The sequence below is a fragment of the Alnus glutinosa genome, chromosome 10 (assembly GCF_958979055.1).
Source record: "Alnus glutinosa chromosome 10, dhAlnGlut1.1, whole genome shotgun sequence".
Classification (NCBI taxonomy): domain Eukaryota; kingdom Viridiplantae; phylum Streptophyta; class Magnoliopsida; order Fagales; family Betulaceae; genus Alnus; species Alnus glutinosa.
In genome coordinates, this window is record NC_084895.1 from 23,611,783 (window position 1) to 23,636,334 (window position 24,552).

Genomic DNA, 24,552 nt, shown 5'->3' on the forward strand with positions numbered 1-24,552 from the left:
ACCCCCTCCAAATGCAGCTTCCTAAAATTTTCGTTTCCCTGAAATTAAGACAACAAATAACAATTGAGAAGTCAACAAATAAGCTGCATATATTGCTGAGAAAGCTCTAACACACATTCCCCCATTTCTAAACCCATTTTTGTCCGACCAATTCTTTCACTTCATTGCAGACTTTTTTAGGGCATGTTTTGGTGTGTAATTTTATTATTATTATTATTATTATTATTATTATATTCTACTCTTTGAATAACAAATACTGAGAAAATTTATTTTTTTAAAATTATGTCTCGATGGTTTAGAAAACTTAAGACAAAATTGAAAAAAAAAAAAAAATTAGATAAAATTGAGTAGAATTCAAATTTAACAAAACAACTCAAACATGTATTTCAAAAACAATAAAATATAATAAAAACAAATGTGTTACCCAAACATGCCCTTAGGTCCGGAATATCCTTATGCTTGGCGATTTTAAAAAAGTGTGATGTGGTCGTTTTGTATACAAAAATATCAATAATAAAATTATCACTCGCAATAGTACGAATCCTTGTAGGATAGGGCTATATTGAGGGTGAGCACTCTTAACTGCAGAGTTCTAATAGGTTCATGGTCATCACGGTTTTAAAACGCATTATGTTGAGAATGATGCGTTTATACATATAAGTATATCATCATTCCCAGGCGATGTGAGACTTTACAAGGACTGCGTAGGAATTGCTAGCTATCAAATTTTTCAAGATTAAATATAACTTAATTAAAAGAAGATTGATTTTATTTTATTTATAACTAAGTTAAATGCATAAAAGTAAATATTGTAGTGATGAGAGAAAGAATATGGGATTAATTTCACCACTCACTGCATAACAATTGTGAATCATAAATTAATAAGGAAAATTCATACTATGCATACTATAGGGCTTGTCTCACTTGAGTAGTCAATAAATTACCTTTAAAGAATAAGTATAATTCATCTTCGGTTGGCACGGACCGTCAACCCAACCAATAAGATGCGGCACGACCCGTCTTCTCTAAGTATGGATTAGTTACGTCTTTAATAGGATACACACAATCAATGGAATAGTATAACTCATCTTCGGTTGGTACAAACTATCTACTTAAATTATACCAAACTAGGGTGTAGTGCAATCCATCTTCCCTAGGCATCGCCTATCTAACCCTCTTGATCATATATCAATTAAAACCGCTGTATAACAATCATTCACATAATCACAAAAAATATGAAGGATTGAGTTGAATCAATATAAAGTAGACGGCGAAAAAATTACTTTAAAAGCCCATCACGTTCATTTCAAACAAATAAAACCATTTTCCGGTAATTATCACACGTACGCCTCAGTTATTGTCTTCTTTTTAATAAGATTCACTTTCTGGTGATCTTATAAACACACAATATTATGGAAATTAAAATATCAAAAAAGTCACTTTCATTTCACACAGAAAAACCCATTTTGGGGTCCACATTACCTAAGATTATCTCAAATTTCCACTTATAATCTTATTTTAAACAAGGTTCACTTTGTGGGTTGATCTCCAAATGCACATTAGTCAATAGTACCAAGTCTTCATTCACTTAAAGAATAATAAAGGGAATTTAGACTAGAAATTTGATGAGGAACTCAACTGGCATGGGCACTAGTGGGACTTGTGTGGTGGGAAGAAGGCGATGATATTCTCCGATCAGGGGATGAATGCAAAGCATATAATTAATATTGTTCTTCCACATTTGTATGTGTTAGGTAACTGGAGATTAAGTGCACATTCTTTTTGCAAGGGGCTCATCTTAAATTACATTATGGCAACATATCGTAAAACCCAGGTGACCCAGTTTGCCATGAAGTGTAAATTTTAATGTATCTTTTATAATGACTTTTTAGAGTGGTAGCATTCTTGGTCAAGTTAATTTTTGCATCTATGTTCTGCATGTATATATTCTTTCTTACCGATCAGCCTACCTTGCAAATAATCTTCTAGAAAACTCAAAGTTTCATAATTCTTCCATAATTATCAATAGAATAATAGGTGCTTTGACCTGCAATTCGAATGAACTCCAGTGTTTCATGCGGTTTTGATTTTTTTAGCCACTGTCATGAAGTTATAGATTTTGATCTCATTTGTACTTGAATATTCATTATATTAGTAAACCTTTGGCAGGAGAATATGTTGGCCGGTCTTTCGGGCACTAGGTTGGATGGTGCTGAAATGCTTGCATGTGGCCTTGCAACTCGATCACTTTGTCCCCTCGGCGGTAGCTAGTATTTCATCCTACTTTAATTATTTGATATTTTAGATATGGTGCACAAAGTTCTAATGAAGAGAAAACATCATCTTGTTTGGTTGAGGAATAGTGATTGTTGGAAATAGTATCATGCTTTGGCATGGTTTTGAGAGACTCACTACAAAAAAAATGGGCATTTTGAGCCGCTTTTTTGGAGTCGTTTTAAGGCCTAAAAACGGCTCAAACTATTTTGAGCCCTTTTTTTTTAGCCTTTTGAAAACGGCTTAGAATATGGGGTATGGAAATCATGGTTTTGAGCCGTTTTTGACTAAAACGGCTCTAATTAGAGCCATTTGAACAAAAACAGCTCTAACCGTTTGGAGTTGTTTTGAACACAAACGGTTCTAACGGTTATGAGCCGTTTGTGTTCCTGTGTAAGTTTTCCTTTTCCTTTCCCTTTTTTTTTTTTTTTTTTTTTTTTATTTGCTTTTGTTTTTTAGGTGAGAAGTAAATTAGTGATAAATATTATACATCCATTTACGTGCCTAGGACAAAAGTGCCCCTTCTTTCTCATTAAAGGTAAAGGTCATGGTGATTAAGTCATTAGTCAAAAACACTGGAAAGCAAATTTGCGAAACTGCTCTATAGTTTAAATGGCACCACCTCTTTTCTGTAAGAACAGTGGAGATGGTACTTAAAAAGAAAAAAGAAAAGAAATAGAGCAGTGGAGATGCTGAAGTCATGGGTTTGAGACCCATTTCGTGCATGGATAACTTACCAATAAAATAATAACAAAAGAAAACGACTTTCCCAACTCCAGCCCTTTCTCTCTCATTTTTGAGACCTTGGAGAAAATACTGAGCTTAGCTGAATTAGTGGGCTTTGGCATTTTGCTAATTAGTTGGGCCTGTATTAGTTAGGCCCAGTCAAGTACCAACTCATTTCTCTCATTTTTTTCGACACTGTTTTTTATATTCTCTATAGATTAATGATTCTATAATATTAGTTCTTAGCATATACCTCACCATTTTTAAAACATTTGAGATGTAATGGCCACCTGAATTAACAATTCAGAGAAAGTTTATCTTAAAACAATTACTCCATGATTAAGCTCAAAGTTACTATAACATCACTTCATCTTATTTTGTTGTGGGTCCTTTAAATATTTGTCTATAAAATATCTACTCTAATAAATAGTTTTGTTCTCCGATATTTGTGTAGAACATAGACAAAACGATGAGAAAAGAAAGAAAATCAAATCAAATCAAATCAAATCAAATCAAATCAAAATACTACATGATCGAATACTAGCGTTTGATATAGCTTTGAGACCTTGGAGAAAATCATAATGGTAGAGAAATATAAATGCAATAGCGGAATAATAAAAAATAAAAACAAAACATTATACGTGCATGAATCGGTCTATGACCTATGTTCACACGATAAAACTTGAAGAACTACATTATATATACTCTTATTGATCACTTGATAAGTGTATGTATAATACAAAATGTTCTATTTATAGAATTTACAGATTAAATATAATCTTAATCAAATCTTTTAATTTAGGATCATTCAATATCATCAAATTCCTAAATTCAAGATAATATAATCTTTATAAAAAATAATGCAATTCGCATCAAATTCCTAACTTAAATGTAATCCAAATATAGTCTGTCGATGCTTAATTAAGAGCCGTTTCCCATATAGACTACATAAAACTTATATTTATCTTTTATTTTTGAACACAACTAGGCATTTGATACACGTGTAAATTAACTTATTATAATACAAAAAAACCCATGATATTATAACCTAGCTAGCTAGGCAAAACATCTCACTGCACTGTGATACGTTCCATCAATCTGAAATGCTTTCATACCTCTCAGGTAAATAACTACAAAAGCCAGAAGAACCCATATGACGAAAAATAACCACCAAAAAGGGTCTGGCAGAAAGATTGATATCAGTGAGACCGCTACAAGTGTTCCCGAAAGGACACGAAAAGCTTCGACGATCGGAGAGCATCTTGCCCAACGAGTACTCTGAGTATTAATCTTCTTCTTGGTTGCATGTGAGAAGCAAAAGATGACCAAGGCAACTACGGAGATCCACATGTTCGCAGGATGAGCCTTAAGCGCTTTCTCCGCTTGGAGTAGGCCAATCACTGACGAAATCAAAAATAAGAAGGGGATATAGCTTGATGTACATGTACTCTTCCCTGGACCTTGCTCACTGCATATATAATCACCAAAAACATATATGCACTTTAACTCAAAGAGATGCTCAGTGCAAATGATGTATATATATATATAGTTAACTGGGTTCTTGACTTTGTTATTTTAAAAGTTGACAAATGTACAGAAACTTTAAACTGTGTCTAAAGCTTACATGCACGTGCAGATCAAACTCCAAATATTGTACAAATTAAACAAAGGAGAAGGCTTCTATATCTTGGATTTGTTGGGTTGATTCTTGATACATCAGGTTTTTTTTTTACAGCAGTTGCAGTTTCTGGTTTGTGAGCTTCTTTCTTAATGAGGGTTGCTCTTGTTTTGCTTGTTGTTTGAAGTGTACGGAGTACTCTGGTTTGTAGTCTCCTTTGTTTTGTCCAGTTAACTGGCTAGCTTGCTTGTAATTGGTTCAGTTGTTGAATGAAAATGGTATCTAATTCATCACACACACAGAGAGAGAGAGAGAGAGAGAGAGAGAGAGAGAGAGAGAGAAACCTTTTCTTTCCTTCACCCATTTTGCCATGAGGGAGAGAGAGAGAGAGAGAGAGACCTTTTCTTTCCTTCACCCATTTTGCCATGGGCACTCTAACTTTACGGATCATTCTGAAACCGCGACTTGGAGTTCTAGGGTTTCTAAGCTCTGTCACTTCAGCTGACATATCTTTCCTTTGTGTTTAGTTCGAATTCCACTGATCAGTGATTTGATGAACGGCAGCTGATCCCTTCCTGCTGAAAATCTCCAAACTCCAAAGGAGTTGAGTATGTGTATATACATGAGATCTTGTCACAAAACTAATTTTTGGTATCTCAATAAAGCAGAAAATAGCATAAAAGAAAAAAGAAAATAAAAGAACAACACTGACCAGCAGTTTGCAGGTCGCTCGCCAGTGGATACAGATCACGCGCTGACGGTAGGAGTAACGCAACCAGCGGAAAGTGCGCGCTAAAAGTTCTACGGGAGGCCGGTGACAGCGGGGAAAGGCGGAAAACTTGGAAATTAACCTGCAGGCCTTGTGAATATCTGTGTATGAGGGGCCAGCTCCACCACCACTGCCACGCCACCAATATATCTGAAAAAACCTCTCAGATCTCTCCGAGTGCGGAAGGATTCCAACAGGACCAACACCTTAATTTATAGGAATCTGTCTCTCACATTGTCGTCAGCAGGCGTGGCCAGTTTTTAGGGTATGAGGTAAATAATAATGAGTAATAATTCACTAGCACTTAAATATATAATTTTTTATTATCTTACTTATGTGATAAAGTAATTTTTTACCTTAATTTATTTTAAAAAATTCAAAAAAAAATTCAAAAAAATAATAAAAGACCACCTTACTTATATAACAAAATGATGAAAAATTGTATCTATTTATATGACATTGAATCTTTGGAGGCCAAGCGCCCCTTAGAGCACTAGCAGCAGATTCTCAACCATTTTTCCTATATTTAGGGAATAAAACTACTTTTCGCTTCCCTATAAAAAAATATCACACAATAGATTTCCTTACTTTTCTCTATATCAATTAAACATTATTTTTTTACTCTTATTTTATTATTTTTCTCCCTTTCCTACTTTTTCTCTCTTCCATATATCAATTAATTATATTTCTTTTATATTAAAATAATACATAGGGAATGAATAGTAGACATGTATACATAGGGAATCACTATTCATTCTCAACCCTCTCATCTAAATATAGGGCATCTGCTGTGGAAGGTTTTTTTTTATAATTTTCATAAAAAAATTTCTAAATATAAGGAAGAGAACCAATATAAAATAACTGATGATACTAGTGCTCTTTAGACCCGACCAACCCAAAGTGTGGCTCCGAGCAAGAGAAGACACTCCTCTGGGACACGTCCTCCCATGCACGAACTCAGACCAAATGTGTTAAGTCTTTTCACAGTACACCACCACGCGCGTTTCTACCCATTTTTGTCTGACCAATTTTTTAACTTCATTGCAGACTTTTTTAGTTCAAGTTTTGGTGTGTAATTTTTTTTATTTTATTTTATTATATTCTAATATTTAAAATTATAAATACTTAAAAAATTTATTTTTTAAAATTATGTTTGAATGGTTTAGAAAACCTAAGATAAAATTGAAAAAAAAAATTGAATAAAATTGAGTAAAATTGATCAAATTTAACAAAACAATCCAAACATGTATTTCAAAAACAATAAAATATAATAAAAACAAATGTGTTATTTAAACGTGCCCCTAGTTGAAAATAATAGCTCAAGTAGTTGATAATAGAAATAAATGTGTGTGAGAGAGAGGACGGACGAAAGAGGAGCAGACACTGTGTGAAAGATCCGAGGCCAAAGCAAAGTCCAATCTTATCTTAGGGAAATGCTAAAAATCCTCCCCTCATTCCCCTTTTGTCCACCTCTTTTGCTTAAAAAAATTAATTTTTATGCAAAAAGGTGTCTTTGATGTCACATCAGACACCTTTTTGCTTAAAATCAATTTTTTTTTTGTAAATGGAAGATGAAGGGTGGATGAGGGGTGCATGTGTAGCACCCCTCCTTATCTTATGAAGGACTTCTTTTTTAGGGAAGGTGGGGCCCAACAGACACGCACCGAAAAAATGAACAAACTTGGCATATATATTATATATACATATATGATTGAATAATGATTCACTACCACCTAAATATACAACTTTTCACTACCTTGCCTATGTGGCAAGGTGGTCCCCCACCTTAATTTATTTTTAAAAAATAAAAAAACTCAAAAAGTAGTGGGGGACCACCTTACCACATAGACAAGGTGGTGAAAAGTTGTATATTTAGGTGGTAGTGAATCATTACTCTATATGATATATGTATATATAAACCAAACAATTACCAGTTCTGCCGTCCAATGAGTTCGGTGATATCTCAGCCGTTGGATATAGGGATGTTCCGGAAGGGGTCCAGTCTCCACGGCTGCTGCGACTCTGACGTCATCTTCAACGCCTTTCGCCTTTCGTGAACGGGAAGGAACAAAACTACGCCACAATATCCTCGGTGCCCCCACTAGAACACAAGCTGATCACCTCTAGCTGCCTGAGGCCTATATATTTTTTTTTCTTCAGGTTTTTAATATATTGATAATAATTTGTGTATATATATATATATATATATATTATTTTAATTAATGGGGGATATTATATTTTTATTTTGTAATGTATTTAACAAAAATTAATCAAAGAATTTAGTAAGTTAGTTGATACGTATCACGTTTGTCGGAAGAATGTTTGATAGAAATATAATGTCTAGTATTTCTCTTATATTTTAATTTTAAAAACTATTTTGAATTGATATAAATATTATGAGTAATATTTTGATGAGACTCGCTTTTGTTTTAAATTATATGTTAATAATTTTTAAAAAATATAGGCGCCGTTTGTTAAATATTTTGTCTGCTCCAAATAAAAACACGAACAAATATCTCAAACACAAAATATTCTTAAAAATATAAGAATAATTTTCACCTGAATATCATATTAGAATACTTTTTTAAATTAAAAAAAAAAAAAAAAAAAAAAAAAAAAAAAAAAAAAACCTTACAAATGTGTTAGTCTTTTCACATTACACCACCACGCGCGTTTCTACTCATTTTTGTCCGACCAATTTTTAAACTTCATTGCAGACTTTTTTAGGTCAAGTTTTGGTGTGTAATTTTTTTTTATTATATTCTAATATTTTTTATTATATTTCAAATTATAAATATGGAGAAAATTTATTTATTTTTTTAAATTATGTTTGAATGGTTTAAAAAATCTAAGACAAAAAAAAAATAAAAAATAAAAAATTGGATAAAATTGAGTAGAATTGATCAAATTTAGTAAAACAACCCAAAGATATATTTAAAAAACAATAAAATATAATAAAAACAAATGTGTTACCTAAACATGCCCTTAGGTCCAGAATATCCTTATGTTTGATGATTTTAAAAAAGTGTGATGTGATAGTTTGTGTGCAAAAATATCAATAATAAAATTACCACTCGTAATAGTATGAATCCTTGTAGAATAGGATTATATTGAGGGTGTCGAACTTCAAGGACTACGTATGAATTGCTACTAAGTTTTTCAAGATTAAATATAACTTAATTAAAAGAAGTTTGATTTTATTTTATTTATAATTAAGTTATATGCATAAAACTAAAGACATAAAAATAAATATTGTAATAAATAGAAAAAAAATAGGGGTGGGATTGATTTCACCACTCATCGCATAACAATTGTCAATAATTATAAATTAACAAGGAAAATTCAAACTATGCATGATATAGGGTTCGTCTCACTCAAGTAGTCAAGAAATTATCTCTAAAGAATAAGTATAATCCATCTTCGATTAGCACGGACATTCCATCTAACCACTAAGAAGTGATACGACGCGTCTTCCCTAAGTATGGATTAGCTACGTCTTTAATAAGATACACACGTACAATCAATGGAATAGTATAACTCATCTTTGGTTTGTACAAATTGTCTACCTAAATTACACTAAATTAGGGTGTAGTACAATCCGTCATCATAAAGTTCATAAAATGGTCACTTCCATTCGGAACAGGCAAACCCGGCCATTTTTAATTGGGTCCACACGTATAATATTACTTAAGAGTACCTCAAATTTCCACTTCATGAATTATAATCCTGTGGAGATAGCGACCAGTCTTCATTCAATTCATGATTTATAGGATAATTAATGAAGCTAAGGGACTTTAATTAGACTAGAAATTTGACGAGGGATTCAACTGGCGATCTGTGTGGACTTGTGTGGTGGGAATTATATTCGTCTCGCGATCTAGCGGTGTATGATACGCAAAGCATATTCTTCTCTTTTTTTTTTTTCTTTTTCTTTTTCTTTATTTATTGTATGTATTAGGTAACTGGAGATTAGGTATGCCCGGATGCACATTCTTTTTGCAAGGGGTTCATCTTAAATTACATTATGGCAACATATCGTAAATCCCAGGTGACTCAGTTTGCCATGACGTGTAAATTTTAATGTATTTTTTTGGAGTGATAGCATTCTTGGTCAAGTTAATTTTTGCATCTATGTTCGGCATATATATGTAATATACGTACTAAGATTTGCCTCTGATGGCTGTTTTGTGGGTGGATAGTCAAAACCGCGTGGATTTGATCCGGAGCTGTCCATACGGTTTGTGGGGTATAGTCGTGTTGCGCAAGAAGAAAGTTGACTTGACATCAGAACTTTAAGACTAAATAAAGTCTAAAAAATAAAAGAAAAGAAAAATCTACTATTATATTGATTAAGAGGAATGCTGAGTGATGTTAGAAGTTTTTTAGTGTTATTTTTATGTTTTTTAAAAAATGAGGTGATTTTAAAATTATTATTAAGCTTGTGATTGATTATTATTAAATTTTAATCAAATGATAATTTTTATTTTTAAAAAAACATAAAAATAATACATGAAAGACTTTTAAAATTACTTAAAAAATGCTAGTCTTACAAAACATTTTACGAAAAAAAAAAAACTCTTACAAAGTGGTCACTACAAAAAAACATGCAATTAGCTACGTGGCTATAGTAGCCGTTACTGTAGCCACGCGGCCAATTAGCCACGTGTAATAAATACACGTGGCTAGATGACATTTAGCCACGTGTATTCATTACGCGTGGCCACTTGGCCACGTGTATTAATACGCGTGGCTAAAATATTTATATTTTTTGTAATTTTTTTATATTTATATTTGCAATTAGCCACATGTATTAATTACACGTGGCTAATTGGTTTTTTTTTTTTTTTTTTTGTATGTATTTCTACCAACTCTTTTAAGGATTGTGTTGTAAAGTTAACCTCTAGTTGTTGCTGTTGGTTTGAAATACAAGCCCAGCATTGTAGTGAGTGAAGAAGTAATTTGATTTGATTTGATTTGATTTGATTTTGGCTAAAGAAAATTGATTGACTGCTTTAGTCCTGTACGCAAACTTGTTTGAAAAAGCCACCTTCTTAAGGTTGTTTACTTGCAAGACTTGAAGAACCTAACAGTCATCCAATTTAGTTGGTTTCCTTAATATAGCTTGCAAAGGTTGTTCATTTGCAGGATTTTTAAGAGCATTTCTCATCCATTCATGTAAGATAGGTCTTTTACTTTGTTCAACTGATCCTTATCATAAGTTAAAAATTGGACATGCAACCTATTGTTTCAGCTTCACAAAGAATGCAATCTTTATGACATCATCTGTTGTCCTGATTTTGTAGAGTAAGGGAAGAGCATTTTGTGTTGGTGGTGATGTTGCAGCTGTTGTTCGTGATATTATTGAAGGTATATGTTCTTTTTATTGCTTAATAGACCACACTGATCCTTAACATTTAGAATATTGATGACCTACAACTTTTGATAAGGTTCAACCTCAGTTAATATGGAAGCATTTTCTTCTTCTTCTTCTTCTTCTTCTTCTAGATTCTATTCTTTAGAATATGCTTGATTTATGCAAATGTCAATAATTTATTTTGTAAGGCGTGAAGGAAATGAATGCAAAGCATATAATATTGTTCTTTCATATTTGTATGTATTAGGTAACTGGAGATTAGGTGCACATTCTTTTTGCATGGGGTTCATCTTAAATTACATTATGGCAACATTTCATAAAACCCAGGTGACCCAGTTTGCCATGAAGTGTAAATTTTAATGTATCTTTTATAATGACTTTTTAGAGTGGTAGCATTCTTGGTCAAGTTAATTTTTGCATCTATGTTTTGCATGTATATATTTTTTCTTACCCATTAGCATGCAAAATTGGTGAAGGTTTCAATTCTTAATGGAATTGTCATGGGAGGTGGGGCTGCCGTTTCGATGCATGGTAGATTTCGGGTTGCTACAGAGAACTCGGTATTTGTCTCTTTATCTCTGGTTTAAAATTATATTGAGTTTTACTTCACCTTGTAGAGGTGAATGTTTTTTTTTTTTATATAAGTAAATCAATCTTATAAAAAGTGCAGAGGGAGTGCAATCTATGTGCACATGGAATATACAGGATAAATCCCCTACAATTGAGAAAAAGAAGAACAAAATTCTAAAAATTCCGTGATGCTAGAAAAATCAGGACTACTATACACCGCCATCCATGCATAAAGGGATTTGAGCATAACGGATTTAAGTTGTTGCACCAATTTCTCGCAATCTTCAAAGCCCCTTGCATTCTGCTCTAATATTGTTTTTTCGATAATGGTGAATTTTATTATGAATTACACAATAACCGGAGCTTTGAGGACGTGGAGAAAACCCCTGAGAAACTTTTATCTTCCTTCTATCACACTCTGTATCTTTGGACTATGACTTATGTGTTCCCCTTATCTTTTAGCTTTCTTGATTTTCTTACTCGTTTCTCTAGTTAGGTGTTTCCTTTTGTATACTCCCAGTGTACTAAGGGGCGCCTCATGCTTTTAATGAGATTGGCTTATTACTTGTAAAAAAAAAATATATATATATATATATATATATATATATATATATATATATATATATATATATATATATTGTCTTTTCATTATTATGGTCAATTCTATTTGATGATTGTCTGTTCAGAATGTCTGAATTATGTTTGTCTATCTCATGGTTTTCACTTTTCACTTTCCTCCACCCCCCCCCCCCCCCCTCCCTCTCTCCCCTCAAAAAAAAAAAAAAAAAAAAAAACCAATTTCTACCTTTTTGTTGCCTACTAACTGCAAACATTCTTTTTAAATCACTTGTAACAAAAAATGTATACTTGCTAGTACAATAGTTGCTAGTGCATTTAAGAGACAAGAAAGTTATCTGATAAACAATGTGGGTGGTGAAAAAAACCCTTTTTTTTGTAATTTATTTTGGGTACTTTAAGTAATCTTGCTTCCTTTCTCATGGACTGTTTCTCTGAGTCAAGGAAAAACAAAATTGAAATGTATGAACTGGATGTTTTCACTACAGCACTTTGTTTTGAATTTCGTTAAAAAGTTCTTCAATTTGGTTTTACATAGCTCCTTTTTGTTCTGCATACTCTTTTAGATTTACTAGCTCTGGCTTTCTTGGTTAACATGTATTCTGATATTGGACTTGTTGCAGGTCTTTGCAATGCGGGAAACAGCTTTGGGACTCTTCCCAGATCAAGGTGCCTCTTATTATTTGTCAAGACTCCCTGTCTTCTTTGGTAATGCCATTTACATTCTTGATCTATGTGCTAACTCTTTATTCCTTAAAAAAGGAGGTGAAGTTTAATTTCATCAGTAGTTCGTAGGATTTTAGTCATCTTATTTCTTTAGTAGATCATTTTCTTGAGTAGTTCAATTCCTATTTGTATATGAATGACTGATAATACTGCAAAATAGTAGTCTTGGTGTGAGAATTGTTAAATATTATCTCCATATATAGCCTATATGCCACATAAAGAAGTATTTATTAATATTTAATAAATAAATAGTATATACGGTATTACGGTTAGGTAATTTAATTAATTAAATTACCGTAATGGAATATGGAATCGTTTATTATATTTTAATAAACAAATATAACGTATTATGGTTATTTCTATTAATTTAGATTACCGTAAATATGGAATCGGTTAATTGATTTAAAAAATCAATTAACAATATTGTTTCCTTGATGGAAGGAAACAAATACGGTGTTTACCATTTTGAGGGTCTCTAACCTAGCCTATAAATAGAGTGCCTGTGTACACCATCAATACAGCCATCAAGCAATAGGCATAGGTTAGAAGACACCTCATAATTTTGTTCTTAAAAGTTCTGGAGGAGTGCTTGAGCAACAATGGCCGGAGGTATGCCTAAAACTGTTCTATTTAATTTTCCGTTGCGCATGTTAGGTTAAAGAAATAATTGTTATTTAATTATTTCTAACATGTGGTATCAGAGCAACTTCTATGCTATTTTGCTTAGCAATAAGTTTTTTGTTGAATCCATAATTTCTGTGAACATAATCTATTTTTTATTGTTCACATACGGTTGTTAAACATATTTTTGTTCAATCCAGTATTTTTGTGAACATAATTTGTTCATGTATAACATATGGATATTTTCTATTCATGGTATATTATGATATGGATTCCTGAACTATGATATGGGTACTTTCATGTATTTCTCAGTATTAAGTTTTTTGTTGAATTCAATATTTTTTTTTGTGAACATAATTTATTTGTAATTACATTTATTGATGTTCACGTATGGTTGAAAAGCATATTGGTTTAGAAATAGATCCTTGCCGTAATCTTGATATGGGTATTTTCATAAAGGGGTAGCGGCTAAGGTTCCATTTTTTAGGGTTTTCAACCCATCTGGAACATTACGGGTCGGGTTGATTGGTGACCGGATAGGGTTTTCGACCCATTAAGGTTTCTGGGTTGGATATATTTTTGGGCAGGGTTTTTTAAAACCAATGCAGTTTTGGACCATTTAAGTGAGCTGACCCAATTTAGGCCAACACTATACATAGACCCAAATTTGGGCCAGCACTATACATAGACCCAGAGGCCCGACCCGATTAAGTGGGTTGACCTAATTGCCCAATACAGTAGCCCATTTGAAATCTTGTGACCCAGAAGCCCAACCCAATATAGTAGCCAATTACAGTAACATTTAAATAAAATAAAAGATTTGGCTCATATGGGGTTCGAACTTGGGACCTTCATGTCCATAAAGTGACAAGCTTCAAACCATTGAGCTAAGCCTGGTTTTATGCTTTCACATTAAGGTTTTATTCCATATTTACAGTAATCTAAATTAATAGAAATAACCATAATACCGATTCCATATTTACGGTAATCTAAATTAATAGAAATAATCATAATACCGTATATGTTTATTAAAAAATAATAAACATAGCAAACACCGTAAATGTAATATTCTTTTTTTGTTGTGGCCTTTATATCACATTTACGGTGTTTGTTATGTTTATTATTTTTTAATAAACATATACGGTATTATGATTATTTCTATTAATTTAGATTACCGTAAATATGGAATCGGTATTATGGTTATTTCTATTAATTTAGATTACCGTAAATATGGAATAAAACCTTAATGTGAAAGCATAAAACCAAGCTTAGCTCAATGGTTTGAAGCTTGTCACTTTATGGACATGAAGGTCCCAAGTTCGAACCCCATATGAGCCAAATCTTTTATTTTATTTAAATGCTACTGTAATGGGCTACTATATTGGGTTGGGCTTCTGGGTCACAAGATTCCAAATATAGCAGAACCCAATATAGTAGCCCAACCCAATATAGTAGCCCATTACAGTAGCATTTAAATAAAATAAAAGATTTGGCTCATATGGGGTTCGAACTTGGGACCTTCATGTCCATAAAGTGACAAGCTTCAAACCATTGAGCTAAGCCTGGTTTTATACTTTCACATTAAGGTTTTATTCCCTTTATTATTTACAGTACTGTGTATTAAAATTATTGTTTATTTAATACATGAATTGATGAATATATTTTTAATTGTTGAATTTATATTGTTTGCTTGATGCCTAGACCTAAGAATAATTAACAATACCATATATACTGGTGTGTTTACAGTAATGCCAAGAATGCAATGTCTAGAAAAGTTTTGGCTAGGAAAGTCTTGGGATTTAAGTGTGTCCATGTGACCCCCCTCACTTTCCTGGGAACTCACCTGGTTGCACCTTTGAAAAATACTGTTTACCCCATTTAAGTATTAGTTTGTTATATTCCTGGGGCTATTAAGGGGGCATCTATAAAGTTGTTAGATGTTAATGAAGTAGCAATTATCATGATAATTTTGGGAGAGCCACAGCATCTCAATTTTGAATGACAATTGCATCAAGATTACACACACGTAATTATCATTATGATTTTGGGGAGCCACAGCATCCCAAATTTTAATGATAATTATATCAGGATTACACGCATGAACCTCATAAAGATTTATTAGATGCTCATGAATTACAGCATGATTATTATGATTTTGGGAGAGCCACAGCATCTCGATTTTATAATAATCGCATAAAGATCATACACGTGAACTTCATATAGAAAAATTAACATCGTTTTGTAATTAATTCATAAATTTAATTACTTATCCCCACAGGGAAGTTTTTATTTTTATGACTTAATTAGAATAAGATGACAAATTTAGTATTGAAAGTAAAATTTCTCTCGGTTGCCCACAGGTACGGAGAATTTTATTTATTAATATTTAAATTTGCTTTAGTCTTATTAATAAAGAATAAATTTCATGCGTGATGCAACATTTGCCCACAGGTAGGTTGAAATTTACTATTTAAATTGGCATTGGCTAATTTAAAATAAAGTTAATTCATAGCATTAAAGTATTTATTTTATGTTTGGGTTATTGCAGCTATTCATATTACTCTACCTTGGTAGTTTCATATTCCAATACATTATGGTAATATTTTTCTGACTGAAAAATATTAATATGCTTTTTCATTTGTGGTGTTAAAAATTTGGTGCTCCGTGTGGACAACCACCTACTCCCGCGGAATTAAGTACGCCACATGAGATTATTAAGCATGAACGGTGGGAGTGATTTAATCACTTAAGTTAGATGTTCATGAAATCTCATGTCACTAAAGTCATCAGGGATTTATTCCTGAATGTTTTAGAGCCAAAGTTTTATAAAGGTTGTTTATGAACATTTAATAAGTTCAAACAAAACTTGGCCAGCACCCTAATAGAAAAAGCTTTAAAGACGACCTTTTACAGTTTCTAAAGTGTTTATAATCTCATTATGGGAATGAAGGATATTATAACTTAGCTTAAGTACCTAAAGATTGAGATTTTTTGAGTCATTGTTGGTCTATTTCATTTTTTGAATTCTCTCTTCTAAGTGTAAAATTTTATCTTTTAACACACATAAGGATAAATGGTTAGTAAGTGAACTTCTAACCATGTGTGTTCAAGGATATGAGAAAATTCATAAAGGGTTCACATGGTTACTCATGTCAAGAGAATGACCGATAAATGCAATCATGTCCAACACTTAAAGCATGAGAATAAGGTGCCAATAAAGTATTATAGCAATCAAGATACTTACTTTTCATGCAATAAGAAAAATTAAGGGCATATAAAGAAAGATTGCATGAAGTGTAAGAAATGACTTAAAAAATAAAGATAATATCATATATCTAGTATGTCATGAATCTCTTTTAGTGACTCATTCAAATATATATTGTGGATTGATTATGGTTTAACAATCCACGTTGTCAACACAAATGCAGAGTCCTTTTAAAAATGAATAACACGTTTATAATTTGAGGTTGTTGGGATCTATAGGTTAATTTTGAAATTCAGTTATATTTTTAGAAATTTATTTTCTGGTTTGGCTTGTTAAAAATTTCAATTTTATTTTAAATTGAAATTTTTCTTATTTTTGGTGGAATATTGGTTGGGGTTTATTTAAAGCCTATTTAAAATTGACCTACATCCCAACTTTTGAAACAAAATTATTTGTTTGTCTCTGCGTATTGATGTTGATGTAAAGTAGAGTCTTTGAGAATTTAAAAATGCTCTGGTTATGGCTTTGGAGATCGAAATATATCTCCATACAGTAAATAAAAGTCGGTAATTTACCGACTTTGGTTCTTGTGTGGATTGCATAAGGAAAAGTATACCAACAAGACCACTAGAGGTGCCAAAGAGAGCCTTTTAAAATTATTGAGATCATGTATATTGAAAGGTGTTAACCTTTTCAAACTCATTGTCTAAATGGTCAGAGATATTTTTATCTCTTTTAATGATGACCATATAAAGTTTATGTATCTCTATCTTCTAAATATTAAAGCTGGGGTATTGAATGTTTTTAATACCTATAAGGAAGAAGAGGAGAAACAACATGAAGATCATAAGATCTAATATAGGCATAGAGTATTAAGGTAGGTATACACAAAAGGGAAATAATTAGTAATACTAATCTGTTATTACCCTTATAGAGTAAAGCTTTGAAGACTGTTGTATATATGTTAAACAGGATTCCATTTAAAGTTGTCCTTGAGACACCTTTTATGAAATAGATAGAAGCTAAGTTTAAATTATTTACACATGTAGGGTTGCCTAGCTAAAGAGCGGATTTATAATCCTCGCCTAAGGAAATTAGATTCAAGGACAACCAGCGAATCTTTTATAAGCTATCTAGTAAACTTTAAGGGGTTTTTATTATCCTTCACATAAGCCTAAAGTTGTTGATTGTAAAATTTATAGAGGATGCGGAACCTAGTGGAAGTGCTCATTCACACAAATTGGAATTTGAGGAAGCACTAGAGTTGGCCAAATCTCCTCCTCATAGAGGATGATTGATTGTATTCAGAGAAAATCAGATTAATTATCCTGAACCACAATCATTTTAAGAACAACCAACTCATACAGAACAGGTTCAAAAGTCTATTCTCCCATTGCAAAATGCAGAGGAAGTAGAATTAAGAAAAATCCTATAGAATAAGGAGATCAACAATTCTTAGTAATTATGTTGTATACCTCCCAGAGTCTAATGTTGACATTGGACATAAAGATGATCCAAATTTGGTTTCACATGCTATGAGTGGAGAAAACTCCACATTGAGATTTAGTGCCATGAAGTAAGAGATAAGTCCATGGCTAAAAGGTTAAGCTAGACTCGTAGCCAATGGTTTTACTCATAAAGGAAGGCATTGATTATCGTGAAACATTTTCTCCAGTGTCTAAGAATGGTTCATCAAGATAATCATAGCATTAGTAGCTCATTTCTATCTAGACCTACATCAAGTGGATGCGAAAACAACTTTTCTGAATGAGGATCTTAAAGATGAGGTTTACATGAAACAATCAAAAAAGTTTTATAAATAACAATCAGAAAGCTTGTAAATTAAAGAATTTTATTTATGGGCTGTGATAGATCTCTCAATGGTAATATACTTTTTACAAGGTTATTATTTTATTGTTTATTGAAAAACCTTGTTAATTAGTATATATACCTTAAGGTCAGTGGGAGTATAGTAATCTTTCTGGTCCTATATGTGAATATTATTTTTGCAAGTGCTGATTTAGGTTTGCTACATAAAGTTCATTTCACAAAACTTTGAAATGAAGGATTTGGGTGAAATCTTTTATGTCTTTTGATATAGAGATTCACAGAGACATAAAGAATATTAACATTGTCTCGGAAGGCCTACATTGAAAAAGTTTTGGGAAGATTTAAAATGAAGGATTATGTACCTTCAGTAGCAATTAAGAGGGACCAATTAAATACAGATTAATGTCCCAAAAGGTATTGGAATAAGGGCAGATGAAAAGTTTTAAGCGTCTGCATTATACATAACCATATGACTGACAATAAGTATATTGAGTCAATAAAGTGCTGCAAATAAAGTCTTGCAGTATATGCAAGGAACCAAGAAGTACAACTTAACCTAAGGATACAGTTTCCATTTGAAGGTGGTTAGTTGTTTTGCTGATTGTGTAGATAGTAGAAAGTCTACTTTAGGGTATATATCTTTTATTGAGAGATATATCTTAAAGATGCAGTATGCAGACTATGGTTGCTACGTCTACCAAGAAAGCTAAAATTCTAGCGTGCTATGAATTTAGAACACAGGCATGATGGATGAGACATTTTGTTGAAAGTCTCAATATTGTCGATTTCACAGTTAGACCATAAAGATACTCTGCGGTAATTCTACTATAATCTTCTTTTATAAGAATAAAGAGTAGAAGCAGAAGTAAATCGACATCAAATATCTCAGTACGAGAGATAACATTAAGAGACATAAATGGTCATTGAGCATATAAGTATTGAATTAATGATTGCGGATCCCATGACTTAAAGTTTACCAGTAAAGAAAGAATAAAGTCATGTGGAATATATGAGACTCATTAATTCATTTTCGCTTGGTTTGTCTCTTTTTGGTCTATAGACATAAAGTTATGATAATAAAGATTTTGTGCACATTTGTTATTTTATCCATGAGGATAAATAAAGTTGAACCCGAATGACTTATAGGAAGTTCATTCATAAAGCTTGATTATCCATAAGGTACTCATGTAAGGAGTGTTTTACATTGTGATACATGGAAGGGACGACCTAATTTTATAATGGTTTTACCGCCATGATTCGTGTGGAACATTTCTTATCTGAGTGAGAGGATTCCATAAGTGATTGGCCAAACTAAAGAACCTAATACCATAAGGTTATGTGTCATAAAGGCCAAGTGGGAGAATGTTAGATATTATCTCCATATATGGCTTATATGCCACATAAAGAAGTATTTATTAATATTTAATAAATAAATAGTATATACGGTATTACGGTTAGGTAATTTAATTAATTAAATTACCGTAATGAAATATGGAATCGTTTATTATATTTTAATAAACAAATATACGGTATTATGGTTAATTTAGATTACCGTAAATATGGAATCGGTTAATTGATTTAAAAAATTAATTAACAATATTGTTTCCTTGATGGAAGGAAACAAATACGGTGTTTACCATTTTGAGGGTCCCTAACCTAGCCTATAAATAGAGTGCCTGTGTACACCATCAATACAGCCATCAAGCAATAGGCATAGGTTAGAAGACACCTCATAATTTTGTTCTTAGAAGTTCTGGAGGAGTGCTTGAGCAACAATGGCCAGAGGTATGCCTAAAACTGTTCTATTTAATTTTTCACTGTACATGTTAGGTTAAAGAAATAATTGTTATTTAATTATTTCTAACAAGAATTATATTTACTTGGTATAGGACTTGAATGAGAGAGATGCATAATCGATCTGCAGCTTGGGAGTTTCATTGGGAATTAAAGTATTTGGTTATTGGGATCAATATATCAATTCCTAACACAAAAGAGGAAAAAACGAAGAAAGAAATAAAAAGACAAAAAAAAAAAAAAAAAAAAAAAAAGAAAAAAAAGAAAGAAAAAAAAAAGAAGACAAAAATTGGGATCAAGTACTCAAATGAGTGGTTACATCTCACTAAAAGTTGAAGAAACAAAGAAATTGGCCACTAATATTTTGAATAAATAAAATCTTACAATGAGCATAGGTGCAATTAACAGACCATCATGGGCACTGGTTCAGCCTACCATGCAAATAATCTTCTAGAAAACTCAAAGTTTCATAATTCTTCCATAATTATCAACAGAATAATAGGTGCTTTGACTTGCAATTCGAATGAACTCCGGTGTTTTCTCCCCCATCCCCTTCTTCATTTGCATGTATATGTTATATTTGGTTTATATGAAAGTTTCATGTTGTTTTGATTGTTTTAGCCACTGTCATGAAGTTATAGATTTTGATCTCATATGTACTTGAATATTCATTATATTACTAAACCTTTGGCAGGAGAATATGTTGGTCTTACGGGCACTAGGTTAGATGGTGCTGAAATGCTTGCATGTGGCCTTGCAACTCACTTTGTCCCCTCGGCGGTAGTATTTCATCCTACTTTAATTATTTGATTTTAGATATAGTGCACAAAGTTCTAATGAAGAGAAAACATCACCTTGTTTGGTTGAGGAATAGTGCTTTTTGGAAACTGTATCATGCATTGGCATGGTTTTGCTGGCATGTAGAGACTTTACATTCACATTATGATTGATTGTAGTTTTTTTCTGGACTAAGTTTCCTCTGTAAGTTTTTCCTTTCCCTTTCCTTTTTTTTTTATTTGTTTTTGATTTTTAGGTGAGAAGTAAATTTGTGATAAATATTATAGGGGTGTTAAAAAAACATCAATTACACACTGGTTACACACCCTTATCTCACATGAGGTAGGGCCCACTGTGAGGGGGTGTGTCACTCGTATTTTTCTAACATTTCTCTAAATATTATACATACATTTATGTGTCGCAATTTTCTAGGACAAAAGTGCCCCTTCTTTCTTATTAAAGGTGAGGGTGATTAAGTCATTAGCCAAAAACACTCGAAAGCGAATTTGCGAATGTGCTCTAGTTTAAATGGCACCACCTCTTCTCTGTAAGAACAGTGGAGATGGTGAAGTCATGGGTTTGAGACCCATTTCGTGCATCAGTGCATGTATAACTTACCAATAAAATAATAACAAAGAAAACGACTTTCCCTACTCCAGCCCTTTCTCTCTCTTCCTGTTTCTCAACAGTAACATCACTTCAAAAAGCCACAACCAGGCCTCCAGTTTGCGACATTCCCTCACTCCAGTTCCCCCCCAATCTATTCTCTCCATTTCTGTTCTGGTTTCACTTTATTTTATCCATTTACAATTACATGTAAGTTTCTAATTGATCTCTTTATATTGTAAGAAGTGCTGCTAGGTAAGAGGCACAATGTTGAAAATGGTTGAACAGTATATGACGTCATATTCCATTGTGCATTTTAGCTAGTAATGGTGGCAAGTGTTATCTCTAATGGCTCTTGCAAAGTCCCACAAACCCTGCCCATCCTTTTAGAGTCTCAAGCTGAACCTAATTTTCAAAGAAAACCTCCTCAAACACATTTTATATGCGTAGAACCTGAAATTAAAAGGACAAAGGGAACTGAGTTTGCATGATGAGTGCAGAAGATTAGTGGGGGTTGGTGAATTGGTTGAAGAAGAAACCCATTGCTATGATTGAGGAAGAGAAAATCATTTTACTATTACCTATAATGCAGACAACCATGTCCCAGAAAAAGGGGGATGATGCAAACTGCTATGCCTCAAATGAAAAAAGCTCTATCGAATTAATCGGTTGTTCACTTGTTTGTATCATCTTATAATACAGCGATGTAACGTATATAAATATAAAGGAACTACATCTCAAAGATTAAATGCTGGAAAGGTTCATTAAAATCATTTGTGTTAAGCTGCCTATCTTGCCACCATCCAAGATCCTCGAACTTTTAATTTTTTTTTTTTTTTTAATAAGCTCAAGATCCTCATTTTTCGTGGCTATATGGTTACAGATTGGATGTCATTGATAGGTGCTTCTCTCGAAGAACAGTTGAAGAAATTTTATCTGCCCTTGTAAGTTATTGATATGGATTGTTTCCATGTTCAGAAACTGAATTTCATATCCTCTTTGTTAGGTGTCTTACGGTAAGTTTGCTTGTGCTTTGAGTACTGGTCTTTTACTTTGGGTGTTTTTGGTGTGCATAGATAGAATTTAACCATTTACCTGACCATATTCTTATGCTTGCTATTGTAGGAGAGAGAGGCCTTGAATTCAAATGATGATTGGATCTCTGCGACAATTCAGTCACTGAAGGGGGCATCTCCAATGAGCCTCAAAATTTCTCTGAGATCAGTAAGGGAACAGTAAGCCTAATTCGTTTGGCAACCATAATTTCAAAAGCAAATATGATTCTTTTTTTTTTAAAAAAAAAAAATTTAATTAAATTAAATCATATTTTATACCACTTTTTAAAAAACAAATCATATTTTATTCAACTTTTTCTAAACAAATTATATTTTATTCAACTTTTTCTAATTTTATATCACAAAGTCAAACTTCGAAATTCACGCACCAAATAAGAATTGAATTCTGATTTCGAAAATCGAACACCCAATTACTGATAATAATGTCGTTTCATTCAGTTTTTAAGTGCTAAAGACTGCTTTGTTGTGTGGTTACCACTATAAAAAGAAATATGGAAAAATAAAAAACCAGTCTATATGGTTGCACCAATTTGCAATAAGCTCCTTAGGGTTTTAAAAAGGACTTAAAACTCTTTGTGGTAAGCATTAATGGCAAATAACTCTCCACTTCAAACTTCCGTATGTAATTTTGATAGAGGCTGTCAATGTGCAACATTAACATTAATAACAATAAGATGTGTCCCGTTTGATAAAAAACAAAAATTTAAAACAATTAGAAAAAAAATATAAATATAAATATAAAAGAAAAGACCAAATTTTTTGTGGTGGTTGGACCACCCCCAAATTGGTCAAAGGGGTGGCCGTCGGTCGAACCACCCACAAGGCCATGGGGTGGTTCGGCCACCCTCTCTCTGGCCAATGTGGGGGTGGCCAAACACCTTCTCCCCCCTCCCCCCGCTCCTTTTTTTTGTAAAAAAAAAAATCTTTTTATTTTTTATCAAACGAGACACGTCTTATTGTTATTGGTACCGGTGTAACATATTGGCGGTATAGGTCAAAATTACAAACAGAAATTCGGGGCGGGAAGGTATTTGCCACTCATGCTTACCTAGATCTAGATAAATGTATGACCCTTTTGAACACGGTAAATGGAACATTTGCGTAGGACAGTAATATATAATGAAAAAAGAGGTGTTTGTTGCATACCCATACCATCTAAGCTAAGAAATTGAGTTCCCCTAATAGTTTTTATGAGTAAAGACAGAACAAAGCAATCATCTGATGAAGAAGTTGTCTAAATCTGCTGAAACTTTTTCTGACTTAAATGTTGGTTCTCTTCTTGCAAACAGATCAGACAAGGAAGGCTCCAAGGTGTTGGTCAATGCCTTGTCCGTGAGTATAGAATGATTTGTCATGTCATGCGAGGAAAAGTCAGCAAGGATTTCTTTGAGGTTTTCAGCTTACTCAAAACATTTTTCTTCTCCTAATTTCTTCCTTTGTGGATGATTTTAAGACCTCGCCCTTTTAATGTAGGGCTGTAGAGCTTTACTGTTGGATAAAGATAAGAAACCAAAGGTAAACGAGCATTCTGTTTCTGAATCTTTATATTTTGGGGAAAATATATTTTAGCCCCTAAATTATCACCACGTTTTTATTCACGCATCTGAAGTTTAAAAAGTAACATCGGACCTCTCATACTATTACCGCATGTAAAATTAGACACTTTTGAGTTTTGCTCCCTAAAATACCCTGAAAGTTATTTTAAAAAAAAAAAAACTATTTGAAAAGAAAAAAGTAAATAATAATTAAGGTGGTTAATATGTAAAGGGCCATCCTTTTTTGGGGAGAAAAACACAAAGGTGTCTAATCTGACATGCAACAAAGTATGGGGCATCTTGATGTCACTTTTAAAGTTTGGAAGCGTTAATGAAAATGATTTTTATTTAGTTTATCACCCTCAATGGTTTTTATAAATATAGATTTCTATAGGCTTATTTGGTTATTTCCATCCTCGGTTTCCTTATTTTTGGTTTTTTATTCAGTGGGAGCCCTCAAAATTGGAGCTTATTA

At 32.6% G+C, this 24,552-nt stretch overlaps 1 protein-coding gene across 1 annotated transcript; it reads left to right on the forward strand.

Annotated features, from left to right (window-relative positions):
• The first annotated feature begins 11,013 nt into the window (after positions 1-11,013).
• On the forward strand, positions 11,014-24,001 carry LOC133879224 (3-hydroxyisobutyryl-CoA hydrolase 1-like). Its single transcript, XM_062317755.1, has 8 exons — positions 11,014-11,088; positions 11,238-11,321; positions 12,531-12,615; positions 20,778-20,863; positions 21,787-21,947; positions 22,350-22,410; positions 22,592-22,690; positions 23,832-24,001. The coding sequence occupies exons 1-8, from the start codon at positions 11,041-11,043 to the stop codon at positions 23,967-23,969; spliced, it is 762 nt and encodes a 253-aa protein (XP_062173739.1). The 5' UTR covers positions 11,014-11,040; the 3' UTR covers positions 23,970-24,001.
• Positions 24,002-24,552: the final 551 nt, after the last annotated feature.

Excerpts from the sequence above, each read along its gene's own strand:
- LOC133879224 (XM_062317755.1), top strand. The coding sequence starts at position 11,041 with ATGGGGTTCATCTTAAATTACATTATGGCAACATTTCATAAAACCCAG. Across the intron at positions 11,089-11,237 it reads CAACATTTCATAAAACCCAG|GTTTCAATTCTTAATGGAAT; the intron begins GTGACCCAGTTT and ends AAATTGGTGAAG. Across the intron at positions 22,691-23,831 it reads TCAAAATTTCTCTGAGATCA|ATCAGACAAGGAAGGCTCCA; the intron begins GTAAGGGAACAG and ends TCTTGCAAACAG.